Source organism: Neopelma chrysocephalum, unplaced genomic scaffold, assembly GCF_003984885.1.
Source record: "Neopelma chrysocephalum unplaced genomic scaffold, ASM398488v2 Primary Assembly neopelma1_97102, whole genome shotgun sequence".
Classification (NCBI taxonomy): Eukaryota; Metazoa; Chordata; class Aves; order Passeriformes; family Pipridae; genus Neopelma; species Neopelma chrysocephalum.
The window spans coordinates 2,057,983-2,080,382 of record NW_020925744.1 but is presented as its reverse complement, the minus strand read 5'-3'; the positions used below and the strand labels follow the sequence as shown (position 1 = coordinate 2,080,382).

General features: G+C 41.6%; 1 protein-coding gene across 8 annotated transcripts in view; it reads right to left on the bottom strand.

The window, feature by feature from the left end:
* The window catches only part of IQGAP2 (IQ motif containing GTPase activating protein 2), a 133,448-nt gene that overhangs the window by 100,368 nt on the left and 10,680 nt on the right, over positions 1 to 22,400 (bottom strand). For all 8 annotated transcript variants that reach the window (XM_027671407.1, XM_027671409.1, XM_027671413.1 and 5 more), the window contains exon 2: positions 10,732 to 10,831. In XM_027671407.1, coding sequence (XP_027527208.1) covers positions 10,732 to 10,831 — 100 coding nt within the window. The remainder of the gene's footprint in view (positions 1 to 10,731; positions 10,832 to 22,400) is intronic.

Sequence of the window (22,400 nt, the reverse complement as noted above, 5' to 3'; positions counted from 1 at the left end):
CCTGCCACAGAGTGTAACTTATGATGCAGTTGATGTTCTGGTGCTTTCTGCAAGTGAAAGGTTGCCCTGTGGACAAACGCAGCTGGCATGCAGTGGTATCCTCCATACACCCACCCAGCCTCACACCCCCAGGAGCAGCAGCCAAGGTCCATAACCTGCATGAAATGGCCCTCCACAAATTTCTCCCACTTGCAAGCCTCCTGTCTGAGGTATTTTTTGCACACTTCCAGTGAACCTTTTCCCCTTCTCTCCTTGCTCTCACAGTTTCTTTTTATTCTACCCACTGGAAAGCAAAACACACCAGTGCCCTCAGTATACCTATGACATAGCAGAGCAATTCCTGGACAGTGGCAGATGCGTGCCTGCAGGAACTGTTGTGGTTTTTACTGCCATAGTGGACAAATTCTGCTTTTGGCCCTATAACAGGCAGACTTATCATCATGGCTAGGCTTCGCAAACAAAGATTTGGGAAGGGCTCTACCCATGTTTGTTACAAGCGCGATGGTGGCTAAAGAGGTCAACTCGAGATAGGCATGTCCGGCTGCAAAAGGCACAGCAGAAAGACTCCTTAGGTAGTATATTCTGCAGGGCACGATTCTTTCTGCGTTGTCCTTTCTCCTCAAGAGTGCTTTCTCAAAAGCATCAGCAGTATTGAAGATAGTGTGTCTCCAGACCTCCCGATTGGAAGCCAGAGTAGACCAGTTATGTTGATCAATATGGCCAAGGCTGAGATGTTGTTTCAGGGAGCCCTTGTATCTTTTCTTCGGGGCTCCTCTCTTGCGGCAGCCGGTGGCAAGTTCACCATAAAGCAAGATCTTAGGGAGGCGGTGGTCCTTCATCCTTGATTCGTGCCCTGCCCAACGCAGCTGTGTTCTCAGCAACATGGCCTCAATACTTGTGATTGCTGCTTGTTCTAGAACAGATGTATTAGTCACATAATCTGACCAGTGGATGTTTAGGATTGTACGGAGACAGCATTGATGGAAACATTCTAGGAGTCGCAGGTGGTGACTTAGGGAGCAGAATAATAGCGGTAGTGAAAAGCATTGGTTTTAAGTCAATTTCATTCATTACAAGAGTTCCTTTACACTCCTTACTGCATCAAATTTTATAATGCACTGCTCTGCTTTGATGGTAACCAGATTTTAGGAACAGTTAACACACTACACAGCTGGCAGAAGAGCTTGAGTTGTCAAACTAGCTTTATCACTTCCCTTGTGAGGCAAACGCATCACCAATAACCCAAAAAGTGTAACAACCCAAGTGGGAGCAATAAAAAGCAGAATGAGAATCTGGTATCTCATCTTGGCTGCCATGCAAAGCAAGTAGGGTACTCCTTCACCACACGCCTTTATAGCACATCACAATTGCAAATCTGTGAGCTTTCATCCCAGGGCAGGCTAACTGTTTGTCCTCTGGATAGCTGGAAAATTAGACATGAAGTTAGCTGTCATTCTACCAGAATACCTCTGTAGTCAGTACCACAGTAACAACTCACTTGTTAACTTTTCTCAATTCAACTCGAACAAACAAAGACAAAAAAAAACCAAACAAAAACCCCACAACCCACAAAACAACAACAAAAACCCAAACCAAACCAAAACCAAAAGAAACAACCCTGCAAGATTCTCTCCCCTTCAAGTTAGTAGAGCTTCTACACTTGCAGAGAACAGAAGTCTCTGCTTCCAAACTGGAACTTGCCAGCATTTATAGTCATTGGAAGCTATGGGAAATACTTCACAGCAATTCCAGCTCAAGAGCAGCTCCTTTCATTGACTTGGGAGGATTCATCCACAACCCTTTCCCCAGATTCAAATTTGTCAGGCTAAAAACCATTTCACAGCTCAGTCTCTGCTTCTGAAACCATTTCCAGGCCTTAGCTGTCAAGAATTGTGCTGGAATACAGGAAAAAACAGTGGAATACGTTAAATGTTCAAGGATGTGTACTGCTGCTGCTGCCAAAGCAGACAGACAGTATCTCACCTCTTCATTTTGTGTCTTACACAAGGATAATTCTGAACAAATGCACTGAAGGCAATTACAGCAAGGATGTTTTGTGCAACCATTCATCTTTTTATAAAACAGGTAATTCCATGGCTTTTGTTTTTTATCTACAGGTGCCCTGGTATCTAAAACCATCAACCATCTTATGTGATTTGGAACTGCAAAATAAAAATCTTGCCAAGGAATAATTTTGTTTTGCATTTTAAAGAAAATATTCAACTGAATTACCTTAAGTTGTATTAATTCAAGAATACATGCCAGTTCTGCTACTCAGTTGAAAAACAGATACATCACTTAAATTTTCCAAGGAATAGGTTGGCTTAAAGAACCTTTTCCTTTGTTGGCCTTAAATCTGGGATTGAAGAGATTACCCTGGAACCTTTCTTCCTCTCCATTATAGAAAGTGTATAAGCAATTGGAAGAAACATGGGCAGCTGGAAAACATGCAAACAGTGAAGAACAGAACCATTTTCACAGCCTCCCCTAACTTGAGTGAGGTGGAAAGAATTTGAGGGGTTTACACAACCACACACAGAGGCCTGCACATGCCTATCTCTAGATAAACAAAAAAATCAGAAGCAATTATGAATGCCATCACACCGTCAGCCTCAAATGGCAGTGGCTCCAGAACATCAAGAATGTTCTGACAAATGTCCAAGCTCCTACAAGATCGATACAGGCTCTTACCAACTCTGGGACACTACTATAACCTACCTCTTACTAGAAGCTTGAATTTAAATGCAGGTGAATAGAAAGTCATCTTTATTAAATCATGTGAAACACTGAGAACAACAGCAAACAAAAGCACCACACAGTGCACACACTGAGCCACGCAACCCCACAGCCTAACCAGCTTGGTTGTAAGTCTCACCATGTGTTACTTTAAAAAAGCAATAGAGTCCCTTGCAGAGGACTGCCACTCATCTCGTGGTGAGGAACACTGGGTTTTGCAGTAGTTCTATCTACTAAGACAGGATTAAAATGGTCTGTAGTTAGTAACATCAACAGCAAAAGCAGTTTCCAGCATTACTCCATTTCTATAGATATGAGGTACAAACTGCCAGAGTGCTTCTTCTCCAGTCTGTGAAGCGTTGAGATATTGGCAACAAAAGTGATGTTTAAAGGAACACAGATTTACATCCCTCAGAAATTTCTTTATTCCATAAAATACTTGCCTGCAGTAGCTGGAAGGCAAAAGCCTGATGCGAGGTCACACCTGCACATTCAGTGAGCACTGATCCCTCCACTCCCCGTGTTGCTTTTCCAATTCAAAACTGGCAGTATAGCAGCACATTAGTCCTTTTACTAATCTCAACAATCATTGGACCAATTTTAGGATCTCCAGTCTCAGAGCACTAGCTAAGCCAGCCTTGGAGATGTGGATTTCTAACATCCACAAAGTAATTGCAAAGGTCTCCTGCTCTAGAAGCATGTTTTCTATGAACACTTTTTTTTTTTTTAATCCAGTACAGTGAGATCCCACTATCACATACCTGTGGGCACCTCACTAGCAGCAGTGGTCTATACAAAGTAGTGCTATAAAGGTCACCAGGCACAGTTGCTGCCTCATCTCTTCTGATCTGTGAAGAGCCTCTTATACCTCCCCACAGCAGTTTCTGCCAGAGCCTGAATAAACACTTCTTCCAAAGATCAACAGTTCTCCAGGACATGACAGCTGAGAAAGAAGGATCTCAGCATGTGAAAAGTACACTTCTGCAAGGGAGCTGTTAAGAAGCAGATTCCATCAGTCCAGGTAATTCCTCCTGCGGTCCAAAGCAAACAGACACATGACCACATAACAGAGCTTTCTGAATGCTACACAAGGGATACAGTCCTATGGGATACCTGCCAGGCAGAATGCACCACTTTGCTGGTCAGCTACACAGTGTGCAACTGTCACAGCCCACAGACCAGCTTGGGTGACCTGGGTACACAGCGCACGTGCCATCACTTGTTCCACCATTAACACACAGAGAGAAGCAAAGGCCATGGCTGCTCTCAGGTAAATAGGAATTACTGAGCAGAGTTCAAACAGTACAGAAAAACTTACTCTAATGTTAAGAACAATACTTAAACCTTTTAGACTAAGCAAAGAATGTCCTTCCATCCCACAGGTACTATCACAGATTCTTCCCAACAGCAACTTCCTATGACTCTCTTAGGCAAGGTGCAAGCCTAAAGCACCTCTGCTACCTCACAGTGCCAGTGTCCCTATTCCTCGGTGTGCTCTTTATAGTAATGTAATGTCTCAGCTGCTGCTGCTACCTTGGTGAGGCCACCTCAGGTCATGCTTAATATTAACTAGAAGCTACCCAGGGTGCAGAATGAAGCCATCACTTTGATCTGACAAGCAGCTAGTCTTGAGGGTGGAGTACAAAGTCAAATAGGTTTTTGAGTTGCACCACAGATAATCCAAGTTACAAAGGGGAAAGTGAAAGAGAACTGAAAATGCCATGTGTTCTCTTGGTGAAGCTGAACCTACAAACTACACAAATACGAGAGTAGCAGAGTATGACCTAACTTCAAATTTCTCACTCTTGAATTTAAAAAAAAAGAAGAAATCCCAATTCCTTTTTCAAGAGGGTTGTGCCTAAAAGAAAGGTGGAAACTTTGAGAAAGAAAACTAACTGGGCTCTGAAGAGACTGTACTATTAGCTTCAGTGCATGCTATGGAACAAGTGCCATATGGTCTAGTCTACAAAAAACAAAGGTCACATCCCTCGTTACTCGGCATCATTATTCTGCAACTATACAGACTGAGCAATGACCCATTACATGTGCACAAATTACCTCAACATGCCAGTGAGCAGGTCAATGCATCCTGTACAGAAACCAGCACAAACATTTCTGTCTCCTTCAGATCTCATTGTTAAGACTTTTCATATGCAAATATCACTATCCAAGCAATTATGGGATTGATTGATACTACTGACAGCTGCATATGAAAACTCTGGTATATCTGCACAATTGTATAACTAGCCAAAACAAAAAACTGTTCTACCAATAGCCAGCAGTCTAGTATGCTGAGGACCAAGACATGAAACAAGTGTATTTGTTGATCAATCCCTCTTTGTGGACCGAGCTACTTCAGCAATGGGGATATCCCAGATAAGCAGGATTCTTCAAAGAATTTCACCTCATGAAGTACCCTCATTTCAAACACTTGGCCTTCACAGAGTTGTTGCCAGCTATGCTCACTGGTACTCTATTCATCTTAAAGCAGAGAGGGTAGATGAGCCAAAGTTCATAATTTACAACATGACAGACTACCACTCCCAGATTTTTTTGACAAACCGAGAAAAAACATGTTACTAAGAAATATCTTAATATTTTCTGCCTACAGTGAGCTAGTTGTACAGCTAGATTACAATATTATACATTTACCTATAAGCACAGAGCTTTAAAGATTTCCTGTAGTCTGAAAGCATTTGAGTATCATTAATTCACTCATGAGTGCTAGGGTGAACAGTTGCCACAATTTTGCCCATGAAGAAACAGCAACAGGAAACCTGGCAGAATTCACTTGTAGTACCAAGATTTTGTAGGACCCCAGTACCTCCCCAGAAACGTGGTGGGCTCCAAAGCCACTCTCCAGGGTCCCACAGTCCTGGCAACTTTAGCTTTCTGTGGTGCTATGGTCCTGCAAAACTGCTGGCTTTAACTGAAGCCAATTAAGCACTTCAGGGTTTGACCTTTTAAGCATATTAAACTGCATGTACATTTTTATACAGCAGTTTCCAACTGTCATGTCATCAGTGACCAATGCTGCAATTAGCCATTGCAAACTAATTCAATAAAAACCAATACTATGAAGAAGGCAAGTTTTAGAACATAAATTGGGAAAGTAAAGTTGGGAAAGAATGAGAATTTACATTTTCAAAATAAAAAAAAGACTTCTCAAAAAGAAATTTCCTGGGTAGTTTTCTTTTACAGTGTCTTCATTGCCCCAACATTGAAGCTAAACCTTCAGTGTTTTACACAAGTTCCTGCCTTACTGAACAGCTGAGCAAGAAAAATAAAAAAAAAAAACTCTGGCAGTTCTGACTATGAAATTGCAGCATATGCTTTGTGAAACAAGGTGTATTCCACTTCAAGCAGAGAAAGACAAGGCTAGTCAAATGAGGCCTTCCATGTTTCAAATTCAAGCTTAGCATAAGAAGGTATAAATTATAAGAAGCCAAGAGAAATAATATCTGCTTAACTATGGATGATTATAACCCTAGCCAGCCACAACACATTTACTGTAAACTTGATTTGCTTTATATGCCAAAGCTTCAATCACAATTAAACCCCTCAAATCTGTATTACCTTTACAGTGCAGTATTACACATCTGCAAAGAGACAACAGCAAAAGCCAAAGGCAGAATTTGATGTACTAAGTATTTCCTTTGGAAAGGAGGAAGTTGTGGTAAATTCTACCTGTTAACATTAACCTAATTCAATAAGACATTAGGGCTTGTGACAGCTGCTTATGCCCACCTTAAACCTTTGTTATTTAATAGAATAATTTTCCAAACTATACTGGATATGTATCAGAGTAATGTTTGGAGGGCACTATTAGTGGCATCCATGGCTGCATTGCTCAAGGGGAGAAAATCCCTACTCCTAATTGCTTATTCTTGACTTTTTCTTCTTAGAAGTTCAAGGATGCTTGATGCTATCCATTTTTTGCTACCCTTTTTTTTTTTTTTTAGTATGCAAGAAATTTTCCTTAAAGGCAAAAGTAATAAATCAAACAAGATATATACAAGCAATCAAAACTTCACTTTATTAGATGTGTGATTTCCAGGAGAAAGGGGCCCAGCAATCTAATAGAACAAAATGTTTTTTCTCCAGTATCAAATATCAGACACTACTGGCCTCTGCAGATATTACAAGCCTGCTATTGTGTTTAAAAAACAATTTCCTATGCTGTATATGTCTAACAGATACTGTGCCTAGCACGGAAGGTATTTGCAGAAGCATCAGCTTCCAGTGAGAGGATTCTCCTTTCTTGTTGAACTTGCAAAGTTTTTATTAAAGCTGGGCAACAGGAATTAAGTGTGCAAACAGTGGTTTGAAAAGCAGCTGAAAGTACACATTCTTCACCTGTTTAATTAACTCTGGAATTTCAAAATGCAGGGCTGCTCTATAATAATGTTTTGATTACAAATATGGTGAGAAACAAAACATAACTCCTGGCATAGTATTGTCCCAGCCCTCTTCTGCCCCAATCTTTTGCAATTTATTGTTCATTTCGGTATTTATTACTCTTCAATATGGGCCAAAACACATTGTATGTGCACACAGTAGATTATCTGAAACAATATTTGCTGAATATATTACTGAAACAGTATTTCAGCAGCTACCAACTGAATAGAAAAATTGCCATTGATATCCATGGTGTCCTGAATACTAAAAAGTCCTCTCCAAGCATTCAGGACAGAGATTAAATGTCATAAAGGCAGTTCCCACTCCTAAGATTCATTCATGAGGGTACTGCTGCAGTAAGCAGGCCACAGCTCCATGTAGTTTCACAATCAGCTGTGCACCTGGGGCTGGAAGCACCATTCTGCCTTCTCTGACTCAGACCCACTGCCACAAGTACAAAGCAGCAGAAGGGGCCCTGTACATCCCACAAGTGCTCCTCCAGCTCTGGGGAGGAGGGATGAGCACCCAGCTGGGACCCCTACATTCAGCAGCAGCAAAAGTTGGGAATGCCCCATCCCTGGGAATGTTCAGAAACAGGTTGGATGGGGCTTGGAGCAATCAGGTCTAGTGGAAGGCATCCCTGCCCATGGCACAGTGGTTGGAAGTAGGTGATCTTTAAGGTCCCTTCCAACCCAAAGCATTCTGTGATTCTATGAATAGCCAATCCATGAGCTGGATCCTGTGAAACTGCTTCCTCAGCCCAGGTGAAGGGCAGGACCCACCACGTGCTGTGAAGTAGCCTGCATCCTACACTCAAGCCTCCCGAGCTGGTCTCATTTTGCTGCTGACTGAATCACAACCCTTTTGCACTCTGAGCCTCTTGCTTTCCAGAGTCCCCGGTTATGTTCAGGCTCTGTAGTGACAAAGAAAATGCTATAACTGTGCAAGCACAGAACAAAGATTGCACATCAATGCGTTTCACTCCTAATCGAGTACACAGAGAGGCAATAACTGTGCAGTGAGCAGTTATGCTACAGATGCAGCATTTTCTCGTTTCCTGTTTTGCCAGACTGAGGTTGAGGAAAACATGGCCATGCACCTTTGACACCCCAGCCTAGGCCTGGCACTAGCTTGGACACCCTGGACAGCATTACTCACCTCCTGAGTAAGCATGGCTAGGGGCTACACAGCTATGAGATGCAGGCATTTCTACTTGTTTCTACAAGCTTTTTGTATGAGTTTGTTGCCAGGTTGTTTTTACATTAGTAAGAGTGTCTCGGGGAAAGGCTCATGGTGCAAGAAAAATATCTCAACAGTGCTCTGTGAAGGGAGAAATTTCCCTCACACTCTCTCTTCCTCACCACAGCAGCTCTGTCCACCCAAAAGCACTCCCAGAGCCTTCACCACACCCTGTATCACCACCCTTTCCTCCCTAATGAGGAGGGGACCAGAGTGCTCAGGCAGAGGACAGGATATCCAGCAGCACTGGGCCACCACATCAGCTCCACCCATGACAGACCAATCCCTTGATAATGGAAGTACAAGGCTCCCTACACTGCAGAACTCATCCTCACCTCATGCAGTAGTAAGCATTGCTCATGAACATGACCTGCATATTCTGATTTTTCCGAACAGAGATTCAGAGATGCTTCCAGGTACCCAACAATTCCGCGAGTAACTGTTCTGGCTATGAAGTCCCATCATGGGCTAGCAGAGCTAAAAGAGTGTTTCTTCTAGAAACTTGCTACTAGCATGAATCCATTTTATGAAAATAAACACAATCCTAATAGATGCTAATTTAAGTCATTAATGGTAAAAATAACTTTGCATTTCCCTGTGAAAAATGAAGGAAGCTGCTTCAAATGAACTGGAGGACCTCAGTTCAAAGTGACAAGTAGCCTTGTGAAAGGGGAAGGTTAAAGAGAGCCAGGATGATAAACTAGTAATAATAGCAACAGAAACAAAAAAGGTTGGATTTGGAGATTAAACTCCATAAGGCAGCAGATAGGTAAGTTGCAACATATCAAGTGAAACCTTGAGTAAAATCAAACCTTGACTCACTGGGGTTTCCAGAGATGGTGGAGCTGATCTAATATCTCTGCAAACAAGACCTGCTCCCTCCCCACTCTCAAGAGTGCAGCTGCACCCCATCCCCTTCCTCTTGCCAGCACAGGTTCTCCTCTGACCCCTTGATCAGACCAGTCAGCTCACTAAACCACTAGAAAACTGACTCAGCAAAAGAGCAAAGAACTGCCTGCCAGCATAATGAGCTGATTCAGCTGACTGAGGACAATCTCTTACAACGGAACAATGGAGGCAACAGGAGTGTTCAGAGCAGAACAGTCCTATCTGGCAGCAGTAAGACACTTGTCACCTTAAATATTTGAACAGGGAATCACTCTGCAGGGGAAAGAGGAAGCAAAGAGCAAAGGAAGCAATGTTTGCTACAGCAAGTGGGACAGCATAGTGAAAAGGAAGCAAGAATGGCTAATTTTTATAACAAAGCCTCTAGGACAAAACCAGTGGCAGCTATTGTGAGGGAAAATGTGCAGAAACAAGGCTCAGAGCATCATTTAATGGTTGATTCCTGACTGAAGTACACTGGTGTAGTCCATTTAAAAGGTCCTATGGTTTGTCATTGCACTAAGGTTTCATAGCTTGCACTACTAATCAGAATTCAAGTTTTCTTTTCTCAATAGAAATGAATAGGAAAGTAATCCAAATTAAGTTTATGATTAAAAACAGCGTCATCAACAAATGCAGAGCACAAGCAAGACACTACCAGTGGTGCCCAAAGCAATAACTTGAGTACAATAGGAATATTTGAAAAAGTCTGACCAGACTGAATATAAAATATGCTTTTACATACAATAATAGAAGCACTTCAAGCTACTTCAAAAGCACCAGGATATTGTACCTTGTTTCCTTGCTTGGTCATTATGAAAATGCTGTTGAATATTTGTTTAGAAAACACAGTGTACACAGCACAGTATATTTGCACAAAGCGATCAAATCCCTGTATGCTGGCAAATCAGTGTTTCATCACAGGCTGTTGCTTCAAGAGATGAATACTGCTGTCCAGTGAGTTAGAGGAACTAAAGGAAGAACAGGGTACATCTTATCTTATGCCCCTCCTGCACTTAGCACTGTAACACTGAGATGATATCGATTATTAAATCAGTAAGAGCCCAAGTGACTTTCTGCCGTCTTAGCAACCTGAGTCTCTCCACAAGCACTAGTGCCAAGAAGGGAGCACAACCACAGAGCCAGGAGCAAAATACTTACCTCGGTTAGTCACATAAGCCTGTCTCAGCTTCTCAAAAATCACAGCTTCATGTTCCATTACCCAGCCCCTACTTTCACTGAAGATGAACACCACGGTAAGTTTGAGGATGTCTTGATTTTTTCTAAATCCTTCTTTGAATCAGACTTTTCACATTGTGCATCAGTTTCTCATATTGAGTGCTATGAAATTCCAACATTCAGTTAATCCAAATAATTCGAGATGTTGAATTAAAAATTGCAATGCTCAAGAAAACAACAGGCTTGAACTTCCTTATTTAGAGGCCAGGAATAAATGTGCTTTCATTTACTTACCTTTTTGCTTCTTCTAAGTGGCACAGATACTCATAAGCAATATTCTGACGCCTCCTCTCATCCATTTCCTCTGCAGAAAGTCTTTCATCATCCACAATAGCTGCAAGCAGAAACCCATACCAAGTTACACATGAGTCAGGGGTGATTTTTAGAGCAATTTTACTGAGAACCTGGGCAAATTACTGAAGAAGGGAAATTATATTAGTATCACTTCTCTTTAAAAGAGGCCCTTTATAGTATAGTGTACAAAGATCTTTATGTCATGAAGAGTATGCTGTTCTCTCTACGGTGAATTCCTCAAGTTTCACTTCTTTGAGACATGTTGCTCTTAGGCCATCATCTGTTTTGGGGGTAGGATGGAGCATTCAAACATGTAAGGCTGAGCCTGGGAGCCAGCAAAGTTTCAGCTTACACATCCTCAGAGGACTTCTGACGACTCCCATGAGGAAGCTCAAGGCAAGCAGAGGAAGAAGCAGCCCCATAGTAAGCAGAGCCTCAACGGTAGGGATGAAGGCAACATACTGCAAAGGTATCTCAAGGACAAATTGAGAATCGGCTGCAACTTCAGGGAGCCATGAGATTGCAACAGGCTGAGCTGCCTCCCACTCCTGGGGGATGATGAGGGTTGTCATCAAATAAATAAGCTGTGGTATCTCCTACTTACTGCTGCAATCACATCACCTCCCATAAAAGCACTCTCCCAGGCTATTAAGTATGTCTGTGCACTTCTCTAGCTGCAAATGGCCCTGATTATTTACAACTACTATCCAGTGACTGGTCTCCCTCTCTTTGCAGGGTACAGAGGGCTTTTGTAAGCACATCTGCAATTCTTCCAAGTGTTTCTAGCAATGAATCTGAAGGACCATACACAAGTGCTGACTTCTAGCTGAATTTCAGCCACAGCAGGTGAGGCTTTTGGAAATAGCCTTCAGCATAAACCAGTTACCAAAATTACATCCTATTTGTGCTAGGTTGACAGTTGGGCTACATGATCTTGAAGGTCTCTTCCAACCTCAATGATTCTGCTATTCTGTGAAAAGACCTGCCCTTCCTCATATTTCTCAGCCATGTAGTCACACCACCTTTCGTGTCAGAGCTGGCAACCCTGTGGCTGCATCAGTGAAGCAGAACAAGGGGCAGCCCTTGCTAAAGAGACCCATTTCTAGGAAGATTGGGCCTGTGATCTGAGCCATTGTGCACCTGCAGGCACGATGGTGCAGGCACAAGGGAGGGGACGGAAACGCAGGGCTGGGCCAGCTGCTCTCTGCGGCAGCCCATGAGCCGGTTAGCTGAGAACATCAAGACACATCTTCAGTAAAAACAACACAGGCCCTGCTCCTCCTCAAATGCACTGCAACATGCTTTGCTAGTTCCATTCCCACACAGACTGGGCATGTCATCAGCAAGTTCTCAGCTTTTCCCCAATACAACTGCCTCATGTAGTGGGTAAACACCTTCTGGTAACAGAATCAGGCAACTCAAGTAAAAAGCACTTTAAACCAGCAAGACTCTGGGCTTTACAAGTACTTGCATACATACAAGCCTGTACCTCAAAAATAAAAATAGAACAAAACCACAGAACAGCAACAACAAAAAACCCAACCCACCAAAAAAAAGCTAAAAAACCCCAGATCCCACATGCATTCACTGAGGACACAAAAAAAGTGACACTACTTGCCCACATTTTGGACTGATGCTACCACGTGTTTAACATCTCGTATAGATGCTTTAAGCTTTGTAGTTTCAGTTTTAATCACCACAGGCACTGTTATCTCTCATCTTCCTTTGCTGTTAACATTGCTCTTCCTAATTACCCAGGTATTTCATACGCTGATCAAACAAATTCATGTCTTGCTCAGAGTTTCTTTTAAGTCTGGTAGCTCCAATAATTGTGACTGACTCTAAAATGAGCTCTCAGACACTGTAATCAGGCTTATCACTTGCCATGAAGCAAAACATAGTTTGGAGGCAAACATGAGATGCAAAGTAAAATACTCAGCCTGGCAAACTGGCCATGGAGACTGCTCTACCCACTGTCAGCATATCCAGGACAGGCTGCTCCCACTCCCTGACAGAGCTGCGGAGGGCTCCTCACTCTCCAGAGTGGGGGAGAAGTATTGATGAAACACCACACTGAAACTTAATATATCACTTTAGTATTTGCAGCACTGAGCTCTAAGGCCACTTTTCAAATGCTCTCCCCAGCTATGAGAGCCCACATATGAAGACAAGTGCCATCAGAAGATCCCTGCTGATTGTCCTAGTGGGCTACACTCCTGTCAGCTAGGGTGGGACCAGACCAAGCTTTTATCCTCCATGGCAATTCCCATGCCCTGTTCCTCTTAATTTGTTAAACAGCCATTTACTCCTGCCCTCCAAACACAACTCACCACAGCCATAAGCAAAGCAGCAAAAAAGGCAGCTTGTCAGAAGGTAGGTGAAAGAAAACGGTATGACCCATTTGATAAGTATCACTCTAGGAATTAACCTGAACAACACTAATGCTTTACAGTCTAGTCCTGGATCTACACATTGATAGGTGCCTCCCGTTCTCAGACATCCCAGATCAAGCAGCCCTGGCCCACTTCAAATCCCTCATTGAAATTATTTGCAAAGATTGATTCAGAGGGTGGATGAAGTCACTAATAGATGTTCTGGGATTGTAATAGTTGCTCTGCTCAGGAAACCCTCCAAGAATGACAGAAAAGGGCAAGATTCAAGAACAAGTACTTTATAGACACTGAGAACTGGAAAAGCCAGATCCTGTCTAGAAGAGATACCAGCAGCTCACAGGTTGGAAATCAGACTTCTTTCCTGTCAAGGCCAAAGCTACTGAAGTTTCCAGGCTGAATATCTGAGCACTGGAAATACAGAGCATAGGGAATGTCAACACCTACAGTGCTAATGCTGGGAGGAGTGTCTTGCAACACCAGCTTCCGATAAATCTGATTACACGCGTTCCCCTTCCAGCATATACTCACTTCAAAGCAACTGTGCTATCACATCAAAAGTGGTTACAGACACAATTTTAGAAACAGAAATGGCAACCTGCAGGATAGAAGTGGCCTGCAGAGGTAATTATTTTGAAGACTTGGGTTCTTAAAAGTCTAGTCCATTATAATATATTTTGGCAAATGCCTCGGTCTTTGGCTAGAGCCCTGTGTATGGCTTTCTATAATTTGAAACACCCTGAGAGCACCCAGCATGCCAGCCACCCCAAGTTGAACACACAAACAAGCTTGGTTTGAAGACAGAAAGCTCAGTCTTTTTGCTTAACAGGGCAAGTATTAGTCAGAAGACTGGGAAAATTGATGAAAGAATAAACGCATTGCTGCTGTAACAGTAACTTTTTGATAATGGTCAGCTCACAGTGAAGAGAGTTCTGCAATAAAGGGTGTTATGTGGCAGAGTAAGCCAGGCTGGGCTTTACCTGAGGACATCCAGTGACAAAATGTTGCAGCTGAAAAGATCCAAATACCACAGATCAAGGGATACACTACATCACAGCTATACAGGGAAAAGAGCCATCTAAACAACATCGTATGATTAAATTAATTGATTATGTAAATTTTGGGTTGAAATTGAGAGGAAAAATCTAAAATATTCCCTCACAGAGGGAATGTTAAGAATATGTCTGGACTACTGACAAGAAGTAATATAAGTGCTTGCCTAAAAGCTCTCTATTTCAATTCATTTTAAATGTTGTCACCCTGTTAGCCAACAGTCAGACACAAAACGTGTGGTAAGACACCAAGTCCACTCATAGATATTTCTTCATAGAAAAAGCACAAAATGAAGAGTGTATATGAAACATATGGAGCAGTGAGCAGTACTAAAGCTTAAATTGCCACATCTAACAAACTTACTCTGGCACTCAGTATGGTGCACCAATTTTCTGATTCTTCCCACAACTGATTCAATGGAAATAAAATTATATTCTACTAGCAACTTCCTACATATGCTTATTCCACATATTTAACACAAAACCCCCAGTGTCTACCAGGGGGTCTTCATAAACTGAGAGACTTGATCATCTTCCATCAGCTGACATATTGCACTGAGGCACACCTTCATCTTTATCTAAAATCATCCTGTGTAGGCAGTACATAGGACTAGTTGATGTTTGGACTTTGGTTATGAATTACAAAAACTTTCTGGTGTACCCTGATCCAAGACAGCCACTCCATTTGTTGGCAAATACTTGGAGCTATGTCAACTGTTGACCACCAAGCTGCCAACTCAACCCAAGGTGCACCATGTACCTACAGTCAACACAGTGCATGCAGGATTTACTAAGTCTGACTTAGTAACTAACATTAGCAGGCAACATGAAGGCATTTCAACCTTCTGGATTAGAGTAAGTTTTCAGAAATAGGGCCACCACTTCTTTAACAAGATACAGTGTTATTACTGAAACTAGCAGTCAGCCCAGGTGTGCAAGAGCCACTGGAGCTATGACCTTACTAGCAGTCCGGAAAGAATCAAAACTTCAGGTTCACATAAGGTGTGGTCACTTCACACAAAAAATTGTAAGAACAAATACTGGCCGCATAAATGTTATCCAGTTATCCATGAGAGTTAACCCTCATGTCACATCCACAGCAAGAATTTTGGAGGTTCCGGGGTCACAGAGATAATCTACATTGATCCTGAGTTTATTGGAAATCTATCAAATTGAAGCATGGTTTGGGTTGAAAGGAACCTTACAGATCACCTATTTTCAACTCCCCACCATGAGCACTAGAAGAGGGTGCTCAAAGCCCCACCCAACCTGGTCTAGGACACCTCCAGGAACGGGGCAGCCACAACTTCTCTGGGTAAACCTGCGCCAGTGCCTCACCAACATCACAGTAAAGAATTTCTTCCTAATGTCTAATCTAAACCTACCCTCTTTCAGTTTGATGCCATTCTCCCTAGTCCAAACATTACATGCCTTTGTAAAAAAATCCTCCTATCTTTTTTGTAGGCCACAATAAGGTATCCTGGAACCTTCTCTTCTCTAGGCAAAACAATCCTATTTTTCTCAGCTTTTCCTCACAGATGAGGTGTCCCAGCCCTCTGATCATTTATATGTCTCTCCTCTGGATCTGCTCTAACAGGTCCACATCCTTCTTATGCTTAGGGCCCCAGAGCTGGACACAGTACTCCAGATAGGGTGTTATGAGACTGGAATAGAGGGGAGGACTCACCTCACTTGACCTGGTGGTCACGGTAGTTTACATTTGAGTTTAGTTTAAGAGGTGTTTCACAGGTCTAATTTGCAACATTTTTCAAATTAGCCCACAGATCCATGGATTGTACTCGTAAATTATGCTAAAATTAAAACTTCTGTAATATGTAACGGAAGAGCATGCAGGGAAAAGCAACATTTGTTTCAATTTCTGAATACAAAATTATGGAACACTTCATGAGGCATGATTCTAAGTTATTCAGGGATAACCATTTCCCAAACAGTTTTTGTTATCTTAAAAACTGAGGCTGGAAAAAAAAAAACTAAAAAACCTACAACAGCGTTTAAAGCTTCCTGGTCATTCATTCACACTCAGACATATGACTATCTGCAATAGTTCAAGAACAACACATAGCTACTTCTAGGAGCCAGACCCTTTAATAAGGCATTTGCCACAGACATACCAAAGGACTTCTTACACTGAAGAAGGCAAAGAAAGGAACAGAGGCTTTTATTTCTCAGGGCCAATCCCCCTCAATTTTCTGCCACCAGAGACTTTTTCCCATGGAAAGTGAGACGTGAGCATGGAGGAGGAGGGCTCTTTTGGCACCACGACAGGGTAGCTCAATGCACAAGACATAATGGATGATGGAGAGAACAAAATCCTCTTACGGTGATAGAACAGAATTTGTAAAGTCAGGATTGAGGGGAAAAAAAAAATATATACAGGAGCAAATACTGTAAAATGCTGGGATAAAAGTTTTTTTTCACTAGAGTGTTTGAATTAAACATTAGCTAAAGCACATTTGGCAGGTTCAGCTGTCTGCTGTCCGGGACATGCAGCAGGCAAGCAAGGCAGTATTTCAATCCACCAGTGAGAAATTCTGCAAATTCTGTATATTCCCCCCTCATACCTTCTCACCTCCTCCATCCAAGCTCATACCTGCATACCCAGTATTAGTACAGTCAAAAGTATTTAACAGTCATGTTGTCATACAACAGCCCAGCACAACAGGCTCCAGGCAGCATCCCATTTCTGTCTGCCTATACTGTGAGGACATTAAGCATTTGTCATTACACTTCAGTGCTGTAGTTTCAAGAAAAAACTAGTTACATTTTAAATGGTCACAGTGATTTAAGACATTATGTCATATAACAGCATATAACTATTTTGTCCTAGTTTGAAAGAGGCTAATAAATTCAGTACCATATTCTTATTCCTAGTAAAATTGGTACTTTCAGGTACCCAGCACCCCAAGAGTATCTACCCAGGGCAGTTCAACTCCATGGTCACTCCTAGTTTGGCATATTCAGTTGCTGCCACTGCACCAACACAGCGCCAGCCAAACCCTGTAACCGGAGCAGGTCTGAGCTGGCAATGCTCTGAGGCAGCCTTGCTGCTACCTGAGGTCTCTTGTCTGCTGTGAGGCAGGAACTCACAGCACTCCAAGGAAGCTGCAAAATATAGGAACAAGATACATGTACAGATATCAGAAAAACAACTCAAAACTACAGGCAGACAGAGTTCCTCCCTGAGCCTCCACTCCCAATATAAACTTGCAGGTATCTATTGCAACAGTTTATTAAATATGCAGAAGAAAGTATTGCCAACTATAACTATGTGAACAGAAGTAATTCAACAGGCTACTAAGAAAAAATAGCTTTACAGCACCAAACACCTATTACAGGTGTTCTCTTATTAAGGTATTTTGTACCTTCAGATCTATTGTTATGCTGGAATTCATTTATCTTTGGATGAAAAACTGAAGGCTCTGATGAAAACAGCTTTCTATACTCTTCCTTTGTCAAAGAGCACAGTCACAAGCAACTAGCACTTGTCCCACAGCAATGAAATCAGGTGGCCTAAGCCTTTTTCTATGTCTCCAGTTAAGGGTATTCAATCCATTCCCTGAACATTTGCTGCAAGAAAGGGCTCTGGACAAAGGCAAACACTGCAAGCACTCAGAAACCTACCACAGCTGTGAACTTGGAGGGCAGATTCACGTGAGATAGTAGACTAATACATTTAGTTAAATTATGAGGGTCTACAATGTCATTTTTCAAATCTTTCCAACATCGAACTACTCTCCCCCTTCCTTAAAAATGGTTATATCTCTCTCAATCTAGTTATTTCTTTGTCAAAGCATGTAGGCTCAGCTTTCAAACAAAAATACACATGCATCTTCTGGCCAGCAGACAGATATCTGCTCTCACAAACTGCGTGTTACACAGGATCTATAGGGCCGCTGTTCTGGACTAGATCTCACTGCCAGTCACTGCACAAACTGGGAAAACAAAAAAGCACATTAGCATGGGAGTGTTGTTGACAACAGGCATCCAGTAAAGAGACATCCTGATGTAAAATTAAAAACGTTTGCTAAGGTGGTCTTTCTCCTGAGCTTTCTCACAGAGCCTTATTCTGTGCATTTACTTTCCTGAGTCCTCCTCCTCCCATTTCCTTGAAAAACATCTTATTTCAGTCTTATCTGCTACCACAAGTTCAGCCACATCTATTTATAGATACTGAGCACTATTGTAATACATATTACTATCATACCAAGGGGACAGGTGTGCAACAACAACTGCAGTCCATGCTCTTGGTGCCACATGTCAAAACCGCTTCATTTCAGTCTGTCAAGTACCTACACTGGCAGAAGTCTGTAGGACTCCTCAGATGTGTCTCAAGATACTTCAATTCCCACAAAGTTTAGAAAAAGTCTCCTGTATCCACACAAACACAAGACAGCTTTGGCATTGAGCAAGTAATCATATGGGCTGCCAGAAAGTTTAACATTAATTTTTTTCCTTATAAGTATACAAATCCTGTACTCTGCTTTTAAACCTTAGGCTTTCTACAGTACCATCAAGTGAGACTTCGAGAGAGAGGCAAAACATTAAAAAGACACTCAATAGTTCTGAAATTATCTTACTGTATGATGATACCAGAGCATGAACATCTCTTTTCTAGTAGGGTTCTTTAACCCTGTGCAGAAAAATAATATGGTTCATTTTATCCTAACTTCCGTATAATTATTCTGTATGTTTGGAAGAACAAAGAGACAAAATAATGGAATTGAAGGAAGCAGATGAAAAATCCAAATCCAAGTGTTGCCATCTAGGATTACAAGCATGAAATACAATTTATCAGCCTATTGCCCAATTGCTTCCACCTACATTTAACTGCCAGTCTCACTGTCTCCAGCAATATTCCTTAATAAAATTGTAACTGTTTATCTTTGCATACCTGGCTAGGTGGTCACCCAAGGCACAAGGGGTTTCCCCAAGATTCAGATGCTCAAAAAACATCTTTAAAACTCTAACTCCTTTCTATGACCTTAAATTTTTATGGCAAAGTAAACAATTAATGCTCTTTACTAATTTTTAAAACCCTCTTGATTCATACTCATTATTTACTAATAAACCCTCAGTCTATGTTCCCAAAAAAGTCACAAGCCTAAGCAAGCACTCAGATTGATGGAACCTCAAGAGGCACTGAACACCAATTAACAAGGCCATTTTATTTTACTTACAGGCCATCCTATCTCCAGGTGCTTAGCCCAAACACATTAACATGACCAAGCCTCAAGGCAGCTTTCAGAAGGCTACTCTGGTATGTAGCTATTCTGGTTGGAAGGTTTGTTTAGTTTCCACATGCTTACAGCAAGAATGACATTTTTCATGTGGACTTAAAAAAATGCAAAAAAACAACTAAGTTTTTGAAAAGCCTGTTTAGTCAGACTAGCACATCACAGGAGGCTCAAGGCATTCAAAATCATATTGCATATTCCAAAGGAATTTCCAACAAGCTTTCCTTCTGCAGAGATTAAATTCATGAGAAAACAAATAGTAAAGTGTCACAGGTTTCTCTGCCACCTTTATACATCTACTGTTTTCTTAAATAAAGAACTTGTAATTTGAATTTCATGAATTTTAACATATTGATCATTTGCTCTGTTTGTTTCACTGGAAATAGTTTAACCTGTTCAGTTTTTTTAGTAATATACATTAAAAATCCTCAATAAAAAAGAGCCAAAATATTACCATATGGATTAAATTTCTTTACATTTTACCTACTGTGACCTCAATTCAACTTAACACGGTAGACTGTAAATGAAATAATGAAAAGGACAGTTTAATGTTGCCAGGCTAGTAGAATACACTGTGCAACTATGACATACAGAAAAATGTTAATGTCTATAACATGTCTCAGTATCAACCCTGTAATTAGATTTAGTCAGAAGACCAAAGCAAGTCTCTTGTTTACAAATGCCATCAAATTTATTTCTAGCGTTAGGCAGTTTATATTTCATTTTTCTCTGAAAAGAACTGCAAGTATATTTATAAGTCAAGTGCAGACACACACCTACCTAAGAGAGTGAGTAACATGTGGACAGTAAAACACCGTGACAATCAGGCAAAAAAAAAGCTCTTCCAAAAGGCATTCATCCTTATGCAAGGAGCTGGAAGTGGAGTCACAGCAAGTTAACAGGAAAAGGTGATGTGCCTGCAGCCTTCCACGGAACCCCAAAGGCAGCTTTCATTATGTGTAGTCACAGAGCCACTGCTTGTGGCCACAACCCCACCCATCAACATTGGTGCCTTGAGTACAGAGAAGAAAGCTACTGCAGAAGCAGAGTGGAAGAACAGGAAAGTGGGGCTGCAGCCCATCAGTAGGAAGGGCAGGGCATAGGCAGAACTCGCTACAGTGGCAGCAGGAAACTCACATTCAGGCTTGTCCACCCACACCTCTATCACACTCCTCTTAGCTACTATTTGCATAGCAGAGCCTCTAAACTGGCAGCAGTAAGATCACCCCAATTATGTTGTTTAAGACATCTTAGCCAACACACAGGATCAGAATAAATTACAAGGCTTACTGTGGCAAAGAGGAACTCTAGAGACTGAAGAAAGTAGGCATGTCTAGTGATAGCTACTGATGCTTCACCAAAAGGCGAACTAGCTGAAGTCCAAAAGGAAGAGCATAACACAAGGTTTTTCTATCACTGTTGTTATTCTTCAGTAGAAATTCAAAAGACTGATGGCCATTTAAACAGTAACCAGTTAAGATAATGCCCTGCAAATGCTGCACAGGATTTTCTGCAAAATCGGGACCTTGTTCAAGTTCTGTTTCAGTCTTGAAAGTGTCAAAAAGCTGATCTGCATTAGAGTTTGGGGCCAGAACAGTGATTTATAGATAGACTTGTAGTAAACCTCTACTACCCAGAGGCTGGTTAGAGAAGGGCTACTCTTGCATGGAAGAAAGGAGGAAGACAAAAACAGGGGAAGTAAGAGAAAGGGAAGGGGTGAGCCACTCAGACCTCCTGAAAGAAGTCCAACACGATACTCTGTTTGGGAGGAAAGAGTTACCAAATGGATTCAATATTCAGATCATTGGGGAGCTGACATCAAAAAGCATCCTATCACCAAACCCTCAGTACCGTAATCAACTGAAAGTTGTGGTAAGGTGTAGCTTAAAGAACACGTAGGATGACAAGTGGGAATTAGGGATAAAAGAGAGAATTTGAGAAGAAAGTGTCTTTGTCACTGAGTAACTCAGACAAAAGCAATAGGAATCTTGCTGTGAATCATGAGATTTCAGAGGACTGAAACACCTGTTTAGGAAAAGCCATAAGCAAGAGCACCACTTAACCACTGAGTAATTGGAAATCATCTTGAGAAAGATTGCAGTGTAGAAACTCTCAGCCCTGATATCTGGTCTTCATTCTTCCTTTGACAATTCATCATCTCCTGCTTCTTTCCCAGTCAGTCTGTTGCAGAGTCCTTCTACCAAGATCTGAATAAACCATCTGCTTCACTCTTTCCAAACTCTGAAAGGAGCTTCAGAAAACACTTGAAATGTTGCAGCACATTTTCCCTTCAAGATACAAATATAACGTGAATACGCATGCCAATAAATTTGCAGCTTCAAACCTGGAGAACACATTTGCCTCTGATGGCTTGTTTTTTCATTCCTAAATAATTATTACAGTCACAATATCTTCAAAGTTTGTAATTCGAATTCCTTGATTTACAGGCACAATGGCCCTTTTTTTTTTTTAATCATAGTGGAGAGAAAACACCTTAAGAATTAGGGATAATAGAACTGAAAATTTAATTTGCACCTACAGACTCATAGAATGAGATTGAACTATTTTAATACAAAAAATGGCTTAAAATTCACAAGAACATAGAGAAATGCTGTATGTTACAAAATGCTAACATATAGATATGGTACGTTTAGGTGATGAGCAGGGCCATTGGGCTCCCAGAGGCAGACACTGAACAGAGCAATGTTAGTTTTCACCTTCTCTCCAGCATTCCTGGCTCCCCCGGGAAGGCAGCTCAGCTGCTTGTGCAACATGTCCCAAAACTGCTGTGCACTCAGCAGCTGTTTTTGCAGCTAGGATGACCCAGCACAAGGAGGAACCATCAAATAATGAATGGAGATGCAACATCAGGCTCACAAGCTAAAATATCACCCCAAAACCTTGCGGCTTTG